At 59.9% G+C, this 18011-nt stretch overlaps 5 protein-coding genes across 5 annotated transcripts; all 5 read right to left on the reverse strand.

Moving 5' to 3' along the window:
- Positions 1-3633: 3633 nt before the first annotated feature.
- A1Q1_01867 (uncharacterized protein) lies at positions 3634-4962 on the reverse strand (the record flags this gene model as incomplete). The annotated part of the gene is made up of 1 exon (XM_014324875.1): positions 3634-4962. One exon carries the CDS (start codon positions 4960-4962, stop codon positions 3634-3636), a length of 1329 nt encoding a protein of 442 aa, XP_014180350.1.
- Positions 4963-7579: 2617 nt separating this feature from the next.
- Positions 7580-9620, reverse strand: A1Q1_01868 (uncharacterized protein; the record flags this gene model as incomplete). The annotated part of the gene is made up of 5 exons (XM_014324876.1): positions 7580-8321; positions 8373-8591; positions 8651-9177; positions 9236-9293; positions 9550-9620. The coding sequence occupies 5 exons, from the start codon at positions 9618-9620 to the stop codon at positions 7580-7582; spliced, it is 1617 nt and encodes a 538-aa protein (XP_014180351.1).
- Positions 9621-9970: 350 nt separating this feature from the next.
- A1Q1_01869 (uncharacterized protein) lies at positions 9971-10213 on the reverse strand (the record flags this gene model as incomplete). The annotated part of the gene is made up of 1 exon (XM_014324877.1): positions 9971-10213. The coding sequence occupies one exon, from the start codon at positions 10211-10213 to the stop codon at positions 9971-9973; it is 243 nt and encodes an 80-aa protein (XP_014180352.1).
- Positions 10214-11434: 1221 nt separating this feature from the next.
- A1Q1_01870 (reticulocyte binding-like protein 2) lies at positions 11435-12257 on the reverse strand (the record flags this gene model as incomplete). The annotated part of the gene is made up of 2 exons (XM_014324878.1): positions 11435-12043; positions 12114-12257. 2 exons carry the CDS (start codon positions 12255-12257, stop codon positions 11435-11437), a joined length of 753 nt encoding a protein of 250 aa, XP_014180353.1.
- Positions 12258-15084: 2827 nt separating this feature from the next.
- Positions 15085-16045, reverse strand: A1Q1_01871 (uncharacterized protein; the record flags this gene model as incomplete). Its single annotated transcript, XM_014324879.1, has 2 exons — positions 15085-15608; positions 15784-16045. The coding sequence occupies 2 exons, from the start codon at positions 16043-16045 to the stop codon at positions 15085-15087; spliced, it is 786 nt and encodes a 261-aa protein (XP_014180354.1).
- Between the last annotated feature and the right edge of the window lie 1966 nt (positions 16046-18011).

Below are 18011 nucleotides of genomic sequence, written 5' to 3' on the forward strand. Positions count from 1 at the left end.
AGCTGCGACCGCCGGAGGAGGCAGAGGTAGGCGACACGGGCGAGACAGGAGAGGACGTCGTCGGGCGCGGAGGGGGAGAGGTCGCCTGTCGGGGAGGCGAGGCTGGGAGAGGACGCGAACCGTGGTGCGCAGCGGCGGCACCTGCAGCAGCGGCGGGGACGGCGACAGCAGCAGCAGCAGCAGCAGTACCGGCGCCAATGCCGGGACCGCGGTGGAAGTTGCCCGCGGCCGTCGTGCCGGGCTGAGAGACGGGGGCCTGGCTGACAGGTGCAGCGTTCGCCTGGGTCATCGGAGCAGCGGCGGGAGCGGTCGCAGCGGCAGTGGCCGGCGAGGTCGATCGGGTAGTCTCGGGCGAGTGGCGGTTGTGCGCCGCCATGGCGGCGGCACCAGCGCCCGCACCAGCAGCCGCACCGAGGGCGGCGTTGCGGCCAGCATGCGACTCGGTGCCAGTGCCGGCACCAGTGAGGGGTGCCGTGTCCTGCATCGAGGCGGGGGAGACGGAGTGGGACGACTGGGCGTTCTGGGCCTCGTTTCCGCCAAACTTCTCGTATGGCGCGGCGGCGAGGGGCTTGGACTTGGTCGTCCTCTTCTTGCGGCGCCAGCAGAGGAAGCCGAGGATGGCCGCGATAAGGAGCACACCGACGACGACACCGACGACGATGCCCGCGATAGCACCGCCAGAGAGACCCTTGGAGCCGCCCGACTTGTTCGCCGAGCCCGCGCCGGCAGTCTTAGTGCCAGAAGCGCTGGTAGAACCAGAAGTCGACGAGCCGCTAATGCCGGGGCAGGAGGACGAAGCAGACGAGCAGCAGCTGTCGCCCGCACCGTCGCCCTGGCAGTACTCGCAGAGACCGTTCGTCCAGTCACCAAAGCCGCAGTTGCCCTCGTTCACGTTGCCCTCGACACACGTCGCCGACGAGTTGGACGGCGCGTTGCACCACTTCTTCCACGTGTCGACCTGGCCGGAGCGCGAGCCGCTGCCGCACCAGTAGCTCGAGCTCGTAATGTCCTTGAGGGACTGGGCGAAACGGTCGCAGACGTCGGCGCACGCCGGCTGTTGCGTGTCGGGGTTACCCTGCACTGCGTCATGTCAGTCGACTGTATGGAAGCGTCTACTCACCCTGCTCGGCGCACGCCCAGCTGCTAGGCTGGCCAACCATGATCGAACACAGGGCCGTGGTCTGGTACGCAAACGTGGGGCCGGTCCTATTGTCGGCGGGGATAGAGTCGGATCCCCACGTCGATGCGCCCTTGCCGTTCCAGCAGTTGAGCGAGTCCTGAACCTGTGCGCGGAAACCGGACGATCCCGAGGACGCAGTGAGATACTTTTTGAAGCCTGCGTCAAAGGTGGACGCATCCTGGACGTCGCTGAGCCAGTCCCAGGATAAGCCCCAGTTACTGGCGCCGGGAGGGTTGTCTGCGAGTGCCTGCGGGTCGATGTACGAATTCTGGACTGCGATGGTGGTTAGCGCGCTGCGTGTGTAGGTGTTGTTTCGGAGTATATGAGAACACGCACAGTGAGGGCACATGGTGGTACCGCCGAGGGCCATGCACGCTCCGTGCACAGCCGCCGGCGCGATGCCGAGGGCGGCGGCCGCGAGGAGGAACATGATGGGCCGGGGGGTGCCGATGGGGCGCGGATAAAGAGATGTGCGAAGTCGAAGTCAAGTGAGTGTGGGTGGGCAGTTGGAAGAGTCAAGTGTTGTTGTCTGACAAAAGTCGGAGTAGGTTGTTAGAGAAGGAAGAGATGGCTTGGACGATGAATGGAGTTGGAAGGGAGAGGAGTGATGGAGCCGAGGAACGGGGGATGCTCGGTGGGTGGCCAGGAGAGTCAGAGGGTGAGAGGGTGGTTCCGTCGTCTGTTGCAATGCAGGGAGAGGTCGCTCCAATTGCTCGATCGCCTGAATGGCCAGTCAGTCTCTCGCTGGGAACGAGTTACACCGCCCCCCCCTCCTTCTCTGGGTGGATTATGTCCTTAAGCCATTCTCAGGCTCACTCTGATTCCTGCATGCATTCATGCATTCATCTCTGCACACACTTGTTTGGACTGGGACTTGAACGACGTTCGCTAAGACAAGAGAGATCTTATGGACAAAGTTTTCACAGAAGGAAGGCAAGCGAGTGTGCTTGTGCTCCCAATGCTCCAAGGCATGCACATCCAGTTGCTCGTCCATCGAGCAGAGGAGAGAGGAACGGAGGGGGGCGGGTGTTGAAGGGCTTGACAGTTCTCTGAGTCTGGACGATGCGAGTGTGTCCCTCCTCGGATGACCCTGGGCTGTCGTTCCTGTTGTTCCTGCGTTCCTTGGCATAACGGCTGACAACAAACGCTCCTCCACTCACAAGCACTTGGTCTTCTAGTTCCCACAGTCAAGCATCGGATGCGTCGCCGCACCTCCTCCTCCCCTTCCGCACCGCCGGCGCAGCCTGCATCAGACACACCACATGACTTACTTACTCCCAGAGCAAACCGAGGAAACGGAGCAACGGGGCACAGCGCTCCAAACTGGTGCTCATGGTGGGCTCTGGACCCCCTCGAAACCTTACCTCTTCTCTGTCCAACCAGCACAGCCCCTTGTTCTGCATTTCGTCATATCCCCCGCCAAAGTATATTTTCGGACAGGACTCAAAGTCGCCGCCGCCGCTGAGTCTCGGACTCGGACTCGCAGCTCCAAGACAACATGCCGTATGATACCCTCGTGCACGAGACCTGCTGCGGAATCACAATTTCACCCTTGCCTCCTGACTTGCTCATCGGTTCAACAATCTGCAGATCCAGACTTTTCGCAATCCCAGACAAGAGGGGGACGCGACTGCTTTTGTCCTCTTTTGCTTCCATATCTCGGCCGATCTTCCCGCAGTAGTAGTGTCGACTTTTTCGACCCCTCCTTGTCCTTGTTGTTGACCCAGCGTGACTGGCGTGATTACGGCGTGCATACGGATTGTCTATTCGCCCCTTATCCCAGCCTTTCAAGCCACCACCAACCAGTCAGGACACCCTGGACAAGAAGCAAGCCTGGAATGCTACGGCCCCGTTTAGCCCTGCTTGCCCTGTTAGCCCTGCCGCCTCCGGTTCTACCGCGCCAGTTGGCCAATAATGCGCCAAGCACCATCCCGCAGAGGCCCGAGCGTCCCGGCCCACGCTCACTGGATCCAACTGGACGCGACGCGTTCGATATCCGCTTGATTCGGGTTTGTTTATGCTTTGGCTTGCTGACATCTCACTCATCATCACTCTTGCTCTGTGCTTTGGTCTGCACTCGGACCTCCAGCCGAATCCTCGGCGATGGCGAGCTCGCCTCATTCGGATTCTCACAACCCATCATCAGAATACAGTCAAATCTGCTAATCGTCTCACTGACACTCGTTCAATGTCGAGGGGCACTCGTCGCCTTTGCGCTAGCATTGCTAGTGTCGAAATTTCGGACAGGTCTAAGCGAAAGCCATCCGTCTGCCAAGAACACGATCACACCATCAGTACCGTTCGGCTTCGACCGCTTCTGCACCGTCGGTGCCATTCCTCTGACTCCCTGACGGCAGCCTCAACCCGTTGAGCACTGTTCGCATAGTTCTTATGATTACTGAAGATGTACTGAAGACATCACTCATGATCGTCCCTTCCCCTCCGGTATACGCCTAGTAGATACCGCACAGCCCCATCTGCACGCCGATGTAGGGCCCAATATGAGCCTGCAGCTCATTAATGGGTATGACGACATTGGGAATCCACCCAACAGCTCTCTGGGAGTCGATACAGTTCTGGTTCTCCTGTCCCTCGCACTTGAAGTATTCCGTGCCGTCGATCCAAACCTCGCCACTGGGGTGGCGGAACGCCCACTCAATCGGGGGCAGGAGACCGACCAGGTCCGCATTGTTCTGCATGAACTCGAGGCGGCCGCGCGTGATGCTGTCGACGTAGTCGGCCCACGTCCTGTCGCCGACACGGGGCTTGGCGAACACGCGCCCCGTGATCTGGTGGTCGGGATACTTCTGGATCAAGTACGTCGTGTGGATCTCGCCGAGGGCTGCGCCCTGGCTGTGGCCCGTGACGACAATCTCCTTCCGCCTCTCCAAGTGAGGCGCGAGGGCCGCCTCAATGTCGCCAATCTGGCGCGTGAAGGCGGAGTAGAAGCCGCGGTGGATCTTGGCCCCGTTCGCGTCGGGGAAGTGGCTCTCCTGCGGGGCGAGGGGGATGAAGTCGATGTCGTTGGCCCAGGACAGAATGCTCGCGAAATTCGTGCCCTGGAGGGAGAGAATGAGGCGAGACCCGTCGTCGACAATGAACCACTGCGGGTTGGACTGGTTGTCCCCTCCCCCGCCGACCCAGGTCACGTTGCGCGTCTTGATATCGTCGCAAGCGGGGCCGCAGGTAAGGTCATGCACCCTGTCCAGAGGACAATAGGACGCCGCAACGAGCTCAGCAAGCGGCCGCCAGCTCTGCACCTCCTCGTCGCCCATCTTCTCCTTCTTCCCGTCCGTGAACCAGGGCTTGAGCAGATCCCTCAGCACGCCCTCGAACAGCCCCGGGCTCAGGCCGAGGAGATGCGAGGAAGTGACGCGCACAACTTCGGCAGGGTTCGAGCCCATGCTGCGCAGAATGTCGCCCAGGCCCCCGGGGCGGCCACCGCCGCCGCCAGCAAGTTTGCCCGGCACACTCGGGGCGACGGCGACCTTGGAAGCATGAGAGGCCGGCTGGGCCTCGGTGAGCTTGCTCGTGGCCGCCTTGGCGCCCTCGCGCGCCTTGGCCAGCGTCTCCGCGTCCAGCTGCGGCGCGCCCGGCAGTCCGGCGCCGGGGCCGACACTCCCGTTGAAGGCTGCGGCGGGGGCGGAGACGATCTCCTGCGACACGGCGATGGAGGCTGCGCCGCTGAGCGAGCCGAAGCCGACGGCCGAGAGGCCCGTTCCGGGGGGAGGGGCGGCGGCGGCGAGCGCCGAGAGCGTCGCGAAGAGGATGGCGGTCTTCATTTCGAAAGTAAGGAGGGTGGAGAGTTGGTCAAATTAATGAAGACTGAAGGGGTGGTCGGAGACGCGACTGCGAAAGACGATGAGGCTAAGCATTGCCCGGACCGCTGGCTCTTATACTCGTCTGAGAAAGTTCGTTAGTGTCGAGCATAACTCAGTGCTAGACCGCGGAACTGCGTCGGTGCCCCCGCCGCCGGCTAGGGTCGGGCTAACGAGTGGCCGGCCGCCACACCAACAAGACCCATCGGGTAGCAGACGCCGGGAGATCTGATGGGATCGAAACGAGCCCGTTTAGCGGTACAGCTTGAGAGAGGAGAAAGCGTTAGTGTGGTTTCGATCCGGCAGGACCACCACATGCGCTGGCTCCCTGGTGCCACTCATCCCAACCGCCACGGCTGCCATTCGGCGCCCGAAAGCACATCTTCGTCTTACCCAGACCCGCGGCCCCAAATGGCACACGGAGGACGAAGGAGACGGGGACGAGCCGCGCGGAGTAACGATGGAGCGCGACGCCATTGCGGCTGTGCATGTAGAGTTGAGCAGAGTAGGACACATGGGCACATGTGCTCGGACACCGGACAGTGGCTTTTCAATTGTCTTGAGAACTGGTGTCACCCGTTCGGTGAGCGAAGTTTGTTCCGTTGAGCGATGGGCGATGCCCACATGGCTTGAGATCCAAGGCGCCCCCGCGCAACGCCTGTTGGACAACATGACGCGGTGGCACGATGTGCAAGCACGCTAGAGAGGAGACACGTTACTTCGGGACCCGGCATGCGGTCCTGCTCTGCGGATCAGCCGCGCACGAATCATGACACGGTGGCTCAATACTTGGGCAGTAGCGCAGTTACACCAGAGGACAATTCGCCACGAGCCTCGCCCGCCACGGACACCCGTCCCCGTCCTGCGCTCTACGCGGCTACACGCGCCGTGCTCGTGCGACGTAGCGTCAATCACAGTTGCTTCCGGGTCAGACGCGGTTCCGACATACCGAGCTGACGTACGTCGGCCTTCGGTGCGGTCGGTGGCGGCAGGCAGCGGCTGACAGCGGGCGCTACTGGATGGTAAGTGGACCAGTGAACCTTCTCTTCTCCTCCGCGATGTACAGCCGCCGTTGATAGCCAATGGGTACGGTGCAAGGGAGCATGGGCAGAGTAGCGTGGGCGGAAAGCTGCCACTGAGCGGTACGCCTCGCTTGCGAGCCCGGAAAGAGCCTCATGGGTGTCACACGTGACGCAGACCCGTTACGCGCCTGACTTTCGACGCCGTGGAGACTGCCACTGCACCGAGCTCCCGAGAACGCAAGCGGAAGCGTGGCACGGCCTCTGTCTCACAAAATGTCCGAGAGGGATCCCACCAATCATCCCCGCACAGCCATGAACACAATCCTACGACGAGCACATGCACGCAGGCGAAACTAAGCAGATTAGGAAGTTTCATACCTGTTTTCTGCTGTTCAAAACGCAGCTCTCAGCCAGTAACACACCTCACACCGGCGGAAACATTGCACGCTAGCGGTCCCGCCGAGCGTCGCAACACGGACCCCACATCTCGTCTCCGCGGGTCTCCTCACATCCTCGCCTACCAGCGTGCAGGAGCGCATCGACATGACAGGATCTGCGGCATGGAATTCCGGTGAATGCACACAGGAACGTACATCGCGGTATGCGTGCCCGTGCGCGGTTTGTTGGAATCACCCGACGTCCTGCTCCGCGCTGCGCAGCACCTCTTTCGTCCCATGATGTTTTGCGTGCGCTGCTGCTACCTCCCATTGCTGACGTCGGTCGCGCTGTACAACTCTCCGATAGGGCCCTTTTTCAACCACGCAGCGTGCGGCGCAGTGCCCGGCAAAGCGGTCTGCTGCACCGACGGCGGACGCAGCAGTCGCCGCTTCCGTTCCGGTACCACTAGTGCTGCCCGAGAAGAGTTTCAAGCTCCGCTACTTGCTTGCCCGAAACTCTAAACAGCACAGGACATGACACTTAGTGGAAGTGTCGGAGAATTGCTCCGGTGTCCTCGTTGCTGAGGCGGGGCTGCCAAGCCCATCAACGCCAGAACCAGGACTATAGCCAGCTTGCCAAGTTTGATATCTGCCCGAAGAAGCGTGGATTTGGTAAAGGCACGTTGAAGCATGAGATTAGTGGCCGACGCTCGCGGAGCGGCATATCTCGGCGGCCAGCGAAGAAGGTTGCGATGCCGCGCCGCTCACAATCGAATGCGGGAATCTGATTAGGTCGCCGAGTGATCAAGAAGTGGAAGCGACCGAGATAGGGCATCGATAGCGTGCGCCCCTCAGATGGAGTGAGATGAGCATTGCGACCGGAGCATAACTTGTTCTGCACTGCTCTTCTGAGCCAGTGCGCTAGGTGCACCGCTAGGGCTCCGCCAGTGCTGCAGCTGTGGTCGCAACAGAGGGTTCGACGATGGGCGAAATTAGCTGCCCTCAAGGGAACTCTGCGAGCTCCTCATCGCGGCTGTTCCTCCCTTGAGTGGCGGAGCAATTCGCCATCTGTCGCTCACTCAAGTGATTCACAAGCATGCATCGAGGCTTACTCTACAGCTGAGCCTCCACCAAGTCTGGCTCTTGCTCCTGGCCATGTACAGTATGTCACTAGTCCATGCCTCACGGCGTGACTATGCAGAGCTCCTTGGGCTTCACTCCACAACCACCGCGCTCGCAGCAGTAGTGAGGCAGACCGTTCTTGAGCCCGCAAGGCGTGGGGTCGTAGTAGATGGCCATGTGGCCGACCCCGTGGACCTGTTTCTGCGCAAACTCGTCCTGCATGAAGTTGACGAACCGATCATAGGTCCCACACGTGTGAGAGGTGAGGCAGTTGTCGTGTGCCCTGTCGCTCTTGCGGTCCCAGTCCGTGCCAAACTCGGCGAGCAGGTAGAGAGATGACCATGCGATGCGCATGAGAGACTGGCCGTCACGGAGCTTCGCCTCGGCTTGCGCGGGCGTGCACGCCTCGGTGGCCCAGACGCGGCGTTCGGTGGGGGGCACGCTCACGATCTGCGCGAGCGACATGACTTTTGTCAGCTGATGTATACGAAGAAGAGCTGGAGGAGACAGCGCACCTTGGAATGCGCTGAAGAGCCTGTCGCGGGTAATGTAACGGTCGCTGAGGCAGATCTGGGACACACGCAGCGCATGTTTGGCCCACCTGGCCGCTGCGTCTTCATCGGGTCCCAAGAGGGACTGAGCATGGGTGAGACACGCTTCGGCAAGGCTGCCCCACAGCTGACGCTGAAGGGGGGCAATGACTGCGAAAGCTGGGTCGGAGTTAACGAGGATCGGAGAGTTGATCCATGGATGAAGCTCGAGAAGGCTGAGGGCATACAGCGCGGCCACGGAGATGTGGCTGCTGGGCCAAGGTTTACTTATGTTAGGAGCAAACTGCGCTCGCGAAGCTTACAGAGGGTCGATGTCACTGACGAGATTGCTGGTGCGGTAAAGAGCTTGGGTCAGCGGTTCCCATTTGGGAGCCTGCGCCAGATTGAGGTACAGATCGGCGGGGTCGTCCGCAGCAAGTTCTTCCTCGTGAAGGATACGCATGAGAACGCCGACGCACGCCTTGGCACGCTTCGCCTCGAAGTCAGTGATACGCTGCTGCAAGCGGCCCGGTTCGAGATTGCTGTAACCTTCGCTCGAGCTGCCGTCAGCTAAAATGGCAGTTCACAGACTGGAACCCACTTGAGGTCCTTCAAGTTGTCATCGACGGCCTGCTCGACCGCATCAAGTTCGGTTTTAGTGATTGGCAAACCACCCCAGATCATCTTGTTCAGTGAGGTGTCCTCCTGTTCATGGTGTTGGTTCGTGAGCGTGATGGTGCGAGGATAGATGTCGCCGCCGATTGTGCCCATGGGAAGGACGAAGTTCATGTTGTCGGGTGCACCGTGAAAGACCCAACCTTTCTCTTTGCTGAATGTGATTCCGGGGACGTCGGGGTCGCGGAGGCTGGGATACGGCCCCGGGAAGGGGACGGGGATAGCTAAGGGGGCCATGCTCGGCTCGTACTCCAGGAGGTGGTCCGGTGATGTGAACTGAGTGAGTAGAGATAGCGCAAACCAGTCAGTGTCGTAGATATGCGAGGTGAGTGGACGGGTGCGAGATGTGAGGATCAGACCCATATCGACAATCGCTCTTGCGCATGGCACATCGATCAGCGAGAAGGCGCTCGAAGTCGCACGTTCGAGTGGGTGGAGGGCATCTGTCGGGAGCTAGACGGTATCAGCTTGCCAGAATTGAACCACGCCTTCAGCGGTTGACAAGGCTTACCATGGGCAACATCTCAAGAGGGAGGGTGCCATGACGAGCAGCGTGAAGCTCTTCCCGACTTAGATTGAAGCGCCAGTGAACACAATGTGCGTACGCTCCTTCGTGAATCGCCCATTCATCCATCTCGAAGCATTCACTATCAAGATATGCATTGGGGTGGCGGAGTCTTCAAGAGGAAGATCTACACAGCTTTGGGAGCGCTGCTCACATGAACAGTCGGTACGTATCGTTCGTCGTGCTCGATGCGTTTGATGTGGATAACCGGTACGTCGCGCTTGACGGCGGCCGCGCTTGCGTGTGTGCTGGGGACGTACCGCTCTTGGTGGTGGACGGGAGCAGCGGTGGTACCGATGGCGGCCAGCAAAGGAACGAGGGCGAGCTTCATGGTGCCGTGGGAGTTGGAGGTCGATGAGTGAGGGGCTCGCTGGAATTCCACTTATATCATCTGCCACAAGCTAGCGCAAATCGCATCGACTGATGGTGACATGCGAGCTAATGCGTCATCGCAGCAGCTGGTCTCGATCGCGAGCTGCGACAACGACATCCCGCGACCACATGACGAGCACACGCTGCGGTTCGAGTGGGCTAAGGGGCTGCCGAAGGAACCGGTGATGGTCCCAAGATACTGCGAGAGGTGAGTCACCGATGATGTCAGTTGTCTGCTCCTGACAGTCCGAGGCTGCTGCTACTGACTGCATTTCACTAATTTTTCCCCATTACAAGCCAGACCTGCGCTTAGCGGAAGTTCTGGGCAGCGTTCTTGATGTCATTGCCGATACCGCCGCCGCCCTGCTGGCCGCCACCTCCGCCGCCAAGACCACCAGCGAGGTTCTGGAGGTCCTGGCCGACGCCCTGGCCACCGCCGCCGCCTCCGAGGCCGCCTACAGCGTTCTGGATCTCACCACCAATGCCGCCGCCACCACCACCGCCGCCGCCGAGGTTCTGGAGCGCCTCCTGGCCCTGGTGCAGCCTCTGCATGTTCTGCAGGTTCTGGACACCGCCGCCGAGGCCGCCGCCGCCTCCGCCGAGTCCTCCGGCCGCGTTCTGGAGGTCGCTGGCGATGCCGCCGCCGCCACCGCCGCCACCCAGGCCGCCGACGGCGTTCTGGATGTCACCACCGAGGCCGCCGCCGCCGCCCTGGTTGCCGCCGAGGGCTTGAGCGCCCTGCTGGGCGAGGTTCTGGAGGTTCTGCTGGTTCGACATCTACCATCAGCGTGCGTCTGAGGTGGCAGGGCTTACTGTTGTTGCTGGTTTGAGAGTTACTGGGAGAAGTGGAGTCGACCTTGGCCCCGCTGGGTGATTTATATCCTTTGAGACTCTAGGTTGATTTCAGCTGTCCTGAACGTGATTCCGTGCAGCATGCGAACGTGCTCAGCTACTCCGGGGTGGTATGTACCAGGATAGCACTTGAGCAGCATGTGGATGTGGAGGTGGAACCGACGTCACAGGTGGTGCGACTCCCTTCATCTCCGTCTCAACAGGCAGCGAGTCCGAGACCTAGCTCCGGTGCCGAGCCCGCTGGACCCCAGCTGCGGAGCGGCGATGGGCTATGAGGTCAGTCACCAACTGATCACCACATGTTAGACTGGGACACTGAATGGACTTCGAAATCTGGAATGCGTCAGAGTGGGTTTGGTTTGCGTCCGCGATCTGCGCGCAGTCATCTAATGAAGCCGTCGTGAGAGAGCGCTGGAGACGGTCATCTGACACGGCGCATGGAGATCAGACGCTTGAGGGCCGAGGCCTGGGGCTGCGGGCTACCTTAGCCACTGTGCAGGAGGTGTGATGTAGATCAGTGGAGTTGGGACTCGGAGCTTGACGGACTTGAAGAGCTCTGACGTTAGGAGGGTGGGCCCATTGAGATTAATGGGGAAAGTGAGATGCATTGAGACTCGAGGAGTTGACGCGCTATAACGCATCCGATGACATACTGTACGTACGGCACGCCTTATGCCGAAGCACTTATCGCAGGGTGGCCTAAATGATAGGGTAATCGAAGGATCCGAAGGGCTGGGTATCGGTTAGATTAAACGTGACGGCTATATGGCTTTGACGATCTTTGTTGCAACGAGCAAACAAGGATCTGCTAACAGAAGGAAGCAGCGGGCATCCTACATGGAATCACGCGGATACATGGTGGCGACGGGCAACCGCCCTATGAAAGGGTTTACCAACCATCAGGATTGCAGAACCGTAGGATTAGAGCTCGATCTTGACATTGGTGAGGGGCTTGACACCAGGAGCATCGCAAGGCGCGAAACACACGTTGCCAGTAGGGGCAGTGACAGTATCCTTCACGGTCTCGGTGACCTTCTCAGTGACAGTAGAGACGATGGGAGCGGGGCAGCTCGAGGTGGGCACGGGCTCCTTGGTAGGTTCGGGGGACTTGGAAGGCTCGGGCGACTTGGAGGGCTCCGGCTCCTTGGTCGGCTCGGGAGTCTTGGATGGCTCAGGCTGCTGAGAGGTCTCGGGCTGCTTGGAGGGTTCGGGCAGGGGCTTTCCACGGCACTCCTCGTCCTTGTTGGTGATGCCCTTCTTGAAGAGCTGATCAACATAGCCGGCAATCTCGCCAGCATTGTTGATCTCCGAGAAAAAGCCGCCGCTGTCGCGCGAGGCCGTGTTGTAGAAAGACACGTCGCGGCGGTCGTGCTGAGCATTGAGGTGGCCCCAGTGAACGCGGATACCCTCGTACGCAGCGTCATGGATGGCACGGGCGATCTTAACGCCGATGGCGTTGTTAACCTCCCAGGTCGGTCCGCCGTCAGTCACAGTGAGGCCATCAGTGAGGAGAATGATGGCGGTGTGGTCCTTGAACTCCTCGGGAACGTTGTTTTTAATGTGCGTCGTGGCCCGTGTTGCTGTTGTCGATTGCAAAGACGGCGAAGCGCTTCCCGACACATTCGTCACGCATCTCAAGCTGTACAATGTGCGGGGCCGCGCTCACGGCAGAGGCGAGGATGGCAAAGGCGGTAGCGAACTTCATGATGGTGTGTGCTGAGATGGTGATCTCTTGGTTGTCCATGTTTCGTCCAGCTCTTATATCTTCCTGAGGACAGACTAGCAAGAACTAGCTGTTGGCGTGATGCGCGGCAACTGGCCGCCTCACTCAGAGCGACAGTGGCATCGTCGATGCTAGCAAACAAGTGCTTTCGGTCGGGTGCTGCGACATCCTTTCCGTGCCGACGGGTACGAAGACCGACAAAAGCTGTGCATTGTGAAGCAGTCAAGTCGACACGGGCTGACCTAGGACTCGAGAAGCATGCAAGAGATACACTATACCGAGTTGTCTTCCATCCCGGCAAGGTTGAGTGTTCCGGAAGCTTATCATCTGCTATCAGTGGGTTTCAACGCGAGGGGGGCGCGATGTGCCGCACGGGAATCTCTCCGAGACGTTGGTGAACGACGAAGAAGTTGGATGGGTTACGACATGACCGAGCTCTGGTTAGTCTGAGCGTCTTCTGGGCCTGGATAAGGCTCGCCGGAACTTGCACAGCTTCGTTTCACGTCACCTACGCAAAACACGTGAAAAGACGACGGAAAAGATGGAAAAAGGGTTGAAACTCCCGGACACCTGCTCCCGCAGAGCTCGGCTGTAAGCACACAAGGTCTGCGGGACGCGTTGCAGTTGTACATTCGGCGAGGAAGTCGCTCTTCTTCCGACCGCCTACGCGAGCCATCGAAGGAAGGGAGCTTTAAGGACAGAACCAGATAGTGAACTTTGGGTCGGCCAGGATGGCAGGTTGTTTCCAAGGCTACCGGTATCTGCCGGCCCTAGCCAATGTGATGCCTCTCCTATCAGCCCACCAGCACTAACGATCGTCTCCTCTGGGGCCGCTGTAGCTGGCTTAAAATACCGCCCCTCGCCGCTCCCCGAGCTCCCCATTCTGACACAGTCTGTCCATCTTGACACGGGACCACACTGTCACTCTGGACGTAGCGCCCCATGCTGCTGGAGGTGGCCGAAGAAGAGACGACCTGCACCCAAAGTACGAAAATCTGCCATAATGTCGAAGCACACTGATCCCCGCTTCTCAGTGTCTCGCTAGTACATGGAAGCAAGGAGGAGTGGGTCGGGGCTCGCCGGAATCCGCACTGACGTACATCGCTTGAGGATGCAGATGAGATAAGATCACAACAATTGATCGATGAAGTCATCCGGCCATCGCCGCATTTCCGATATCCCGACCCACTTCTACAACATTGGAACGCGTGCGACGCGGGTTGAGGAATGCAACGGGCGCGACTGGAACGGGTCAGGAATATACTGCCTCCTACGTGATCAGTCGTTGCCCGACTTCCGCGCCCTGGTCTAGCTGTGACGCCTGGGCTGCCTGGGCTGGACGCAGGTTCTTGGTCGTTTTGACACATAAATCAGCCCTTCGAGAACACCGAGTCGTATGTGCCGTCAGTATCAGACTGCACGCCCTGCTGTCATCAGCTGCTTGTGGACAGTACTTCGCGCCACGCCATGTCAAGCACACTATGCGTGGGACACGGCCATTCCATGCGCATGTTAGGCTTAGATCGCCCATTGCACGTCAAATGGGCGAGTCATGGTCTAGGCGGCGCAGCAGTTCTCAGCATCTCGCAGCATACCAGCCACGCCGAGCGCCAGACCATGCCAGGCTGCCGAACCGACGCCACTCCCTTCGTTGACTGATAGTGCGGGCGGCGCTCGTGGTCATCACATGCCCCGTGGTCGTGGGTGGGTGCTGACGGCAGGACGGCCGACCATCATCTACCTCTGCTCAAGTTCAGCAGCATGTGAGCAAGTGGAGCCCGAGAATCCGAAACGCGCAGCATCCTAGTCTCGTACTTTGCAATCATGGGCACGATATGTTCTGAGAACCCAGCTGCGAGGACCGGGTGCACCGGGTCGCGTGATACCGGCCCCGCAATGAGAACCCGCCCATGTTCTCATTTCCCCACTCACACGCGCCCGTTTGAGTACCGTCAAAGACGTTCCTAAGCTGTTCCGCTCATGTTGTGAGCCGTGCCTCTGTATCTCCCCTGATCCGAAATTGGCAGGGCCGTCTCTTGCGGGTCCGGGGTCGGTTCATGGTCAGACGTTCGGTGTAGACGAGCGGGCACGGAGGCGGGGGCGTGAGAGAATGACGAGAAACCAGCAGGGCCGGAAGGGCAAAAGTGTCGGATGGCCGGTCCGGTGATTACTGCATGCATTCTGTACCGGATCTCACCGCCCTCGGTGAGTCTCACACCCGCATGCCCGCCTTCTTTATTCTGTACCTTCGGTCGCCCATACGTAGCGGGCGAGTACACGTCTGCAAGCGGAGATTACCTGCGTCAAGCTCCGATCGTCCTTCGTCGTCAGTCACCGTCGTGCACACGCAACACTCAACGGCGCACACAGAGCACACAGCGCTGACGCGCTCCGTGCTTGCTGCACGTAGGGTTAGACGATCGTGACTTATTGGCAGTTACGACTTCTAGTTACGCTGGGAAACTTTGAGTTAACCGAGACTTGCCCCGGAGGGTACGGCAGGCGCGGGGGCCGAGGCCTCTGCGAGCACTACTCGACCGCAAGGTTTCAGCGCTTGACCAGTGCAACTCTGCTCCGCCGCCGCGACTGCACAGCTCGTCCAATCCAGCGGCGATTCCGGTCCGAGCGAGGAGCGGGCAGCGGGCGGCGCACGACCGCCCTCCGCTTGTCACTCGACGACAGCCTGCAGTTAAGTTGAGCCCGCGAGGACGTGGATACTCGCATTAATGCATGGTATAGGCTATGACCCTAGCTGTAACTACTACCCTATGAAAGTGTCCGGAGAGCGCGATGAAAAGGTTGGTTTGGTTTTGGTACAAGACGCAGTTGTGTTGTGATGGTGAGATGTTTAGAAGGCGAGAGCGACGGCACCGGCGGCAGCGACGGCGAAGAGGCCAGCGGAAGCCTTGCCGGCCGAGTTCTTGTCGCCCTGGGCGGCGGTCGTCTGGCCGTCCTTGTTCTCCTGAGCCTGGCCACCCGAGGGGGAGGCGCTCGAGGAGGCGGCGGCAGCAGCGTCGTTGGCAGCGGTAGCGGAGGGAGCGTTGGTGGCCGAGCCGACAGCAAGAGTTCCGGCGATCGAGTTACCGGCGCCGGTGACAGAGGCCTCGGGGATGGTGCCCTTCGACTTGATCCAGAAACCCTCAGTCTGGGCGATCTTGCGGTCGGGCTGGTCACCGAGCGTCAGAATCATGATGTAGTTGTTGCCGGGGGCGAAGCCGGAAACAAGACCAGTCCAGGAGCCGACACCGGCCGGGATGCCAGCGGCAATCTCCTTGTTGCCGTCAAGAACCGACGAGTTCGAGTTGTAGATGGCGAGGTTGGTCGTGACGTTGACGGGAGTCCAGGTCGCGGTGTTGTTGACCTCGTTGACCCCTGTAAAACCATCAGCGAGCTGTTCTGAAGCTTCTCTGCATTCGGGAAAAGCGAACCGAGTCTAGGCTAGTTGACGTCCTGTCAGTAGCGCACGGGCGCCGCCGTAGCGCGTCTGTCCGTGTATTTTGAGCACTACCAAGCACTGGCTCGCCTTGTCCGTGAAACAAAAACTCACAGTAGTAGTTGCGGTTGGGGACGTCGAAGGTGGAAAGGACCCAGTCCTGGTTGCCGGTACCACCGCCGTGGCCGGTGTTAGACGAGTGGGCACCGACAGCCGAGCCGGTCTTGTGGGCAGCCTCGCCGCCAGAGCCGGCCTGGGCACCGGCGTCACCGCCCTCAGCGGCGGGAGCGGGAGCAGCCTCGCCGCCGGCGTTGTCCTGGGCAAAGGCGAGGGGGGCGAGGGCGGCGAGGGAGAGAAGAACAGAGGTAACGCGCATTGTGTTGATTCGTGAAAGGAGGGTGGGGACGGAGTGGGAAGGATAGGAGCTGGTGATTAGGTAGGGGCGAAGGAGACGCGAATAGGGGACGGGCGAGATAGAGAAGATGTGAGAGATGAAGAGAAGAGAGAAGACGGTGATGAGGTGATGAGAACGGGTGAGGGAGGCGCTAATGGGCGGTGGTGGATGTTGATGCAACCTCGTTCTCTCGCGCTCTCTCGTCTGCCCGATGCCCTCTCACTCTCTGATAGAGCCGAATGTCCCTGCGCCTACGGTTACGGTACTGCGCAACTGGCTGACATGACTATTCAGACGCCCAGGATCACAGGACACCACGGCCGTTCCTGTCGCCTGCCGTCTCCGGGCGCGGCTTCCTTTCCTGGGCCCACGACCCGTCCCAGAGCTCGCATGCATCCATGTACGTACCGTACGTTACATCTCGTTGGATTCACCGCGTTCCCTCCCGAAAACTCAGCGAGCGCGCGCGCGCGAGTGGGGGGGTGAGCCGGTGAAGGGCGCGCAAAGGGCGAGGGAAGATCGTCCTGAGCTGCCAAGGCCAGGCTAACTTTAAACAGGCATTTGATGGCGAGACAATTGAATTCACTCTCTCTCTTCCTGCGCTTCCTTCGAGTACACTGACTCTTGCGACTCCTGACGTAGCAACTTTGTTTGTGTAAACTGCATGTTTGTCCTTTGGACTGTCCGGAGGTTGTGTGTCCTCGTGCTCAAAGTGTATCTCTCGTTGTGTGTGGCGAGCAAACCGATAAGAGCAAGGCTAACATGGCAAACTGTGTACTGTGCGATCTTGGCTACCTTGGCTCAACTATTCCTAGCCAGCTAAGAACTACTGCAACATGAGGGTGGGCACGCACGCACACAAAGATGTGCAGGCGAGACCACTGACCCACCATCAGTGCACGAGCCTCCTTCCGCGTTCGACGCCATGGCGCTCGGTCCCGGCTGTGGTCGACTCAACCGCTCTGCATGGAGAAACCTGTGCGAGTGTGGTGAGCCAGTCTCGAAGAGGGATCCGAAGAATGCAGGGGCAGTGAATGGGGCAGAGGGAGGAGAGGAACCAGGGAACACCGCCCAATTACGTGAGGCCAGGACTCGACTGGACCTTAAAGGGCCGGATGCTGGCGCCGAGACTTTACCAAGAATCTCTTGGTACCAGCGCCCAGGACAGCGACTTGCCGCTCTGTGCTGAGAACAGATACGAGCGCTGCGAGCCGCGCTTGGCGGCTGCCCGCTCACGGTTACTCGCTGTCGGAAGGGCTGCCCAGAACGCCTCCCAAGAAATGACAAGACTGCCGAGAGATCGTGCGCAGTGCTTCTACTCTGTACTGAGACACAACACTTGCACAGCCAAGCCTGCACGCCTTCCCGGACCCACCACTGGATCAACTGCGTCTGTAGCACCATCTAGTGCACTGGTTTGCCTCTTTGTTATCACTTTCGACAGCGCCATAGCCATTCAGCGCCTGCCGCCGCCGTCGGCGCCATGGTGAAGATGTTGTGGACCAGTGATGGTCGCGCGAGAGAAGCTCACCCAGAGAAGGCATGCCAGCCTAGTCCCAACTCTAATCCTGCAAATTGCCCGGACCTGAACTTCCCAAGTGTCCTGAGAATAACTCTCACACCGATCCTGCATCCAGGTCAGACTAAGTAGAGACAGCCGGACCCACCGCTCCCGGAGAAAGGCTCATACGCTGATAGGCCTGAGTCCGGACCGGGCGGCATTCACTCCCATTCATGACGCCTCGAGCCGGCTTCTGCTGCCTTCTGCGTATGAGCGGATCGTGTGCGGCATACATCGCCTACCACCTCCTCCTTGTTCATTCCTGATGGTTGTCTTGCTAACACTCTCCGCGGTCGATCACATCTGTGCCCCTTGCTCCATGTGCTAGTGCAACGCATCACAGGTGCGCAGAAACTCAATCTGCCGATCTTTGCGATACAGCGAATG

The sequence above is a fragment of the Trichosporon asahii genome, assembly GCF_000293215.1.
Source record: "Trichosporon asahii var. asahii CBS 2479 unplaced genomic scaffold scaffold00050, whole genome shotgun sequence".
NCBI classification, from domain to species: domain Eukaryota; kingdom Fungi; phylum Basidiomycota; class Tremellomycetes; order Trichosporonales; family Trichosporonaceae; genus Trichosporon; species Trichosporon asahii.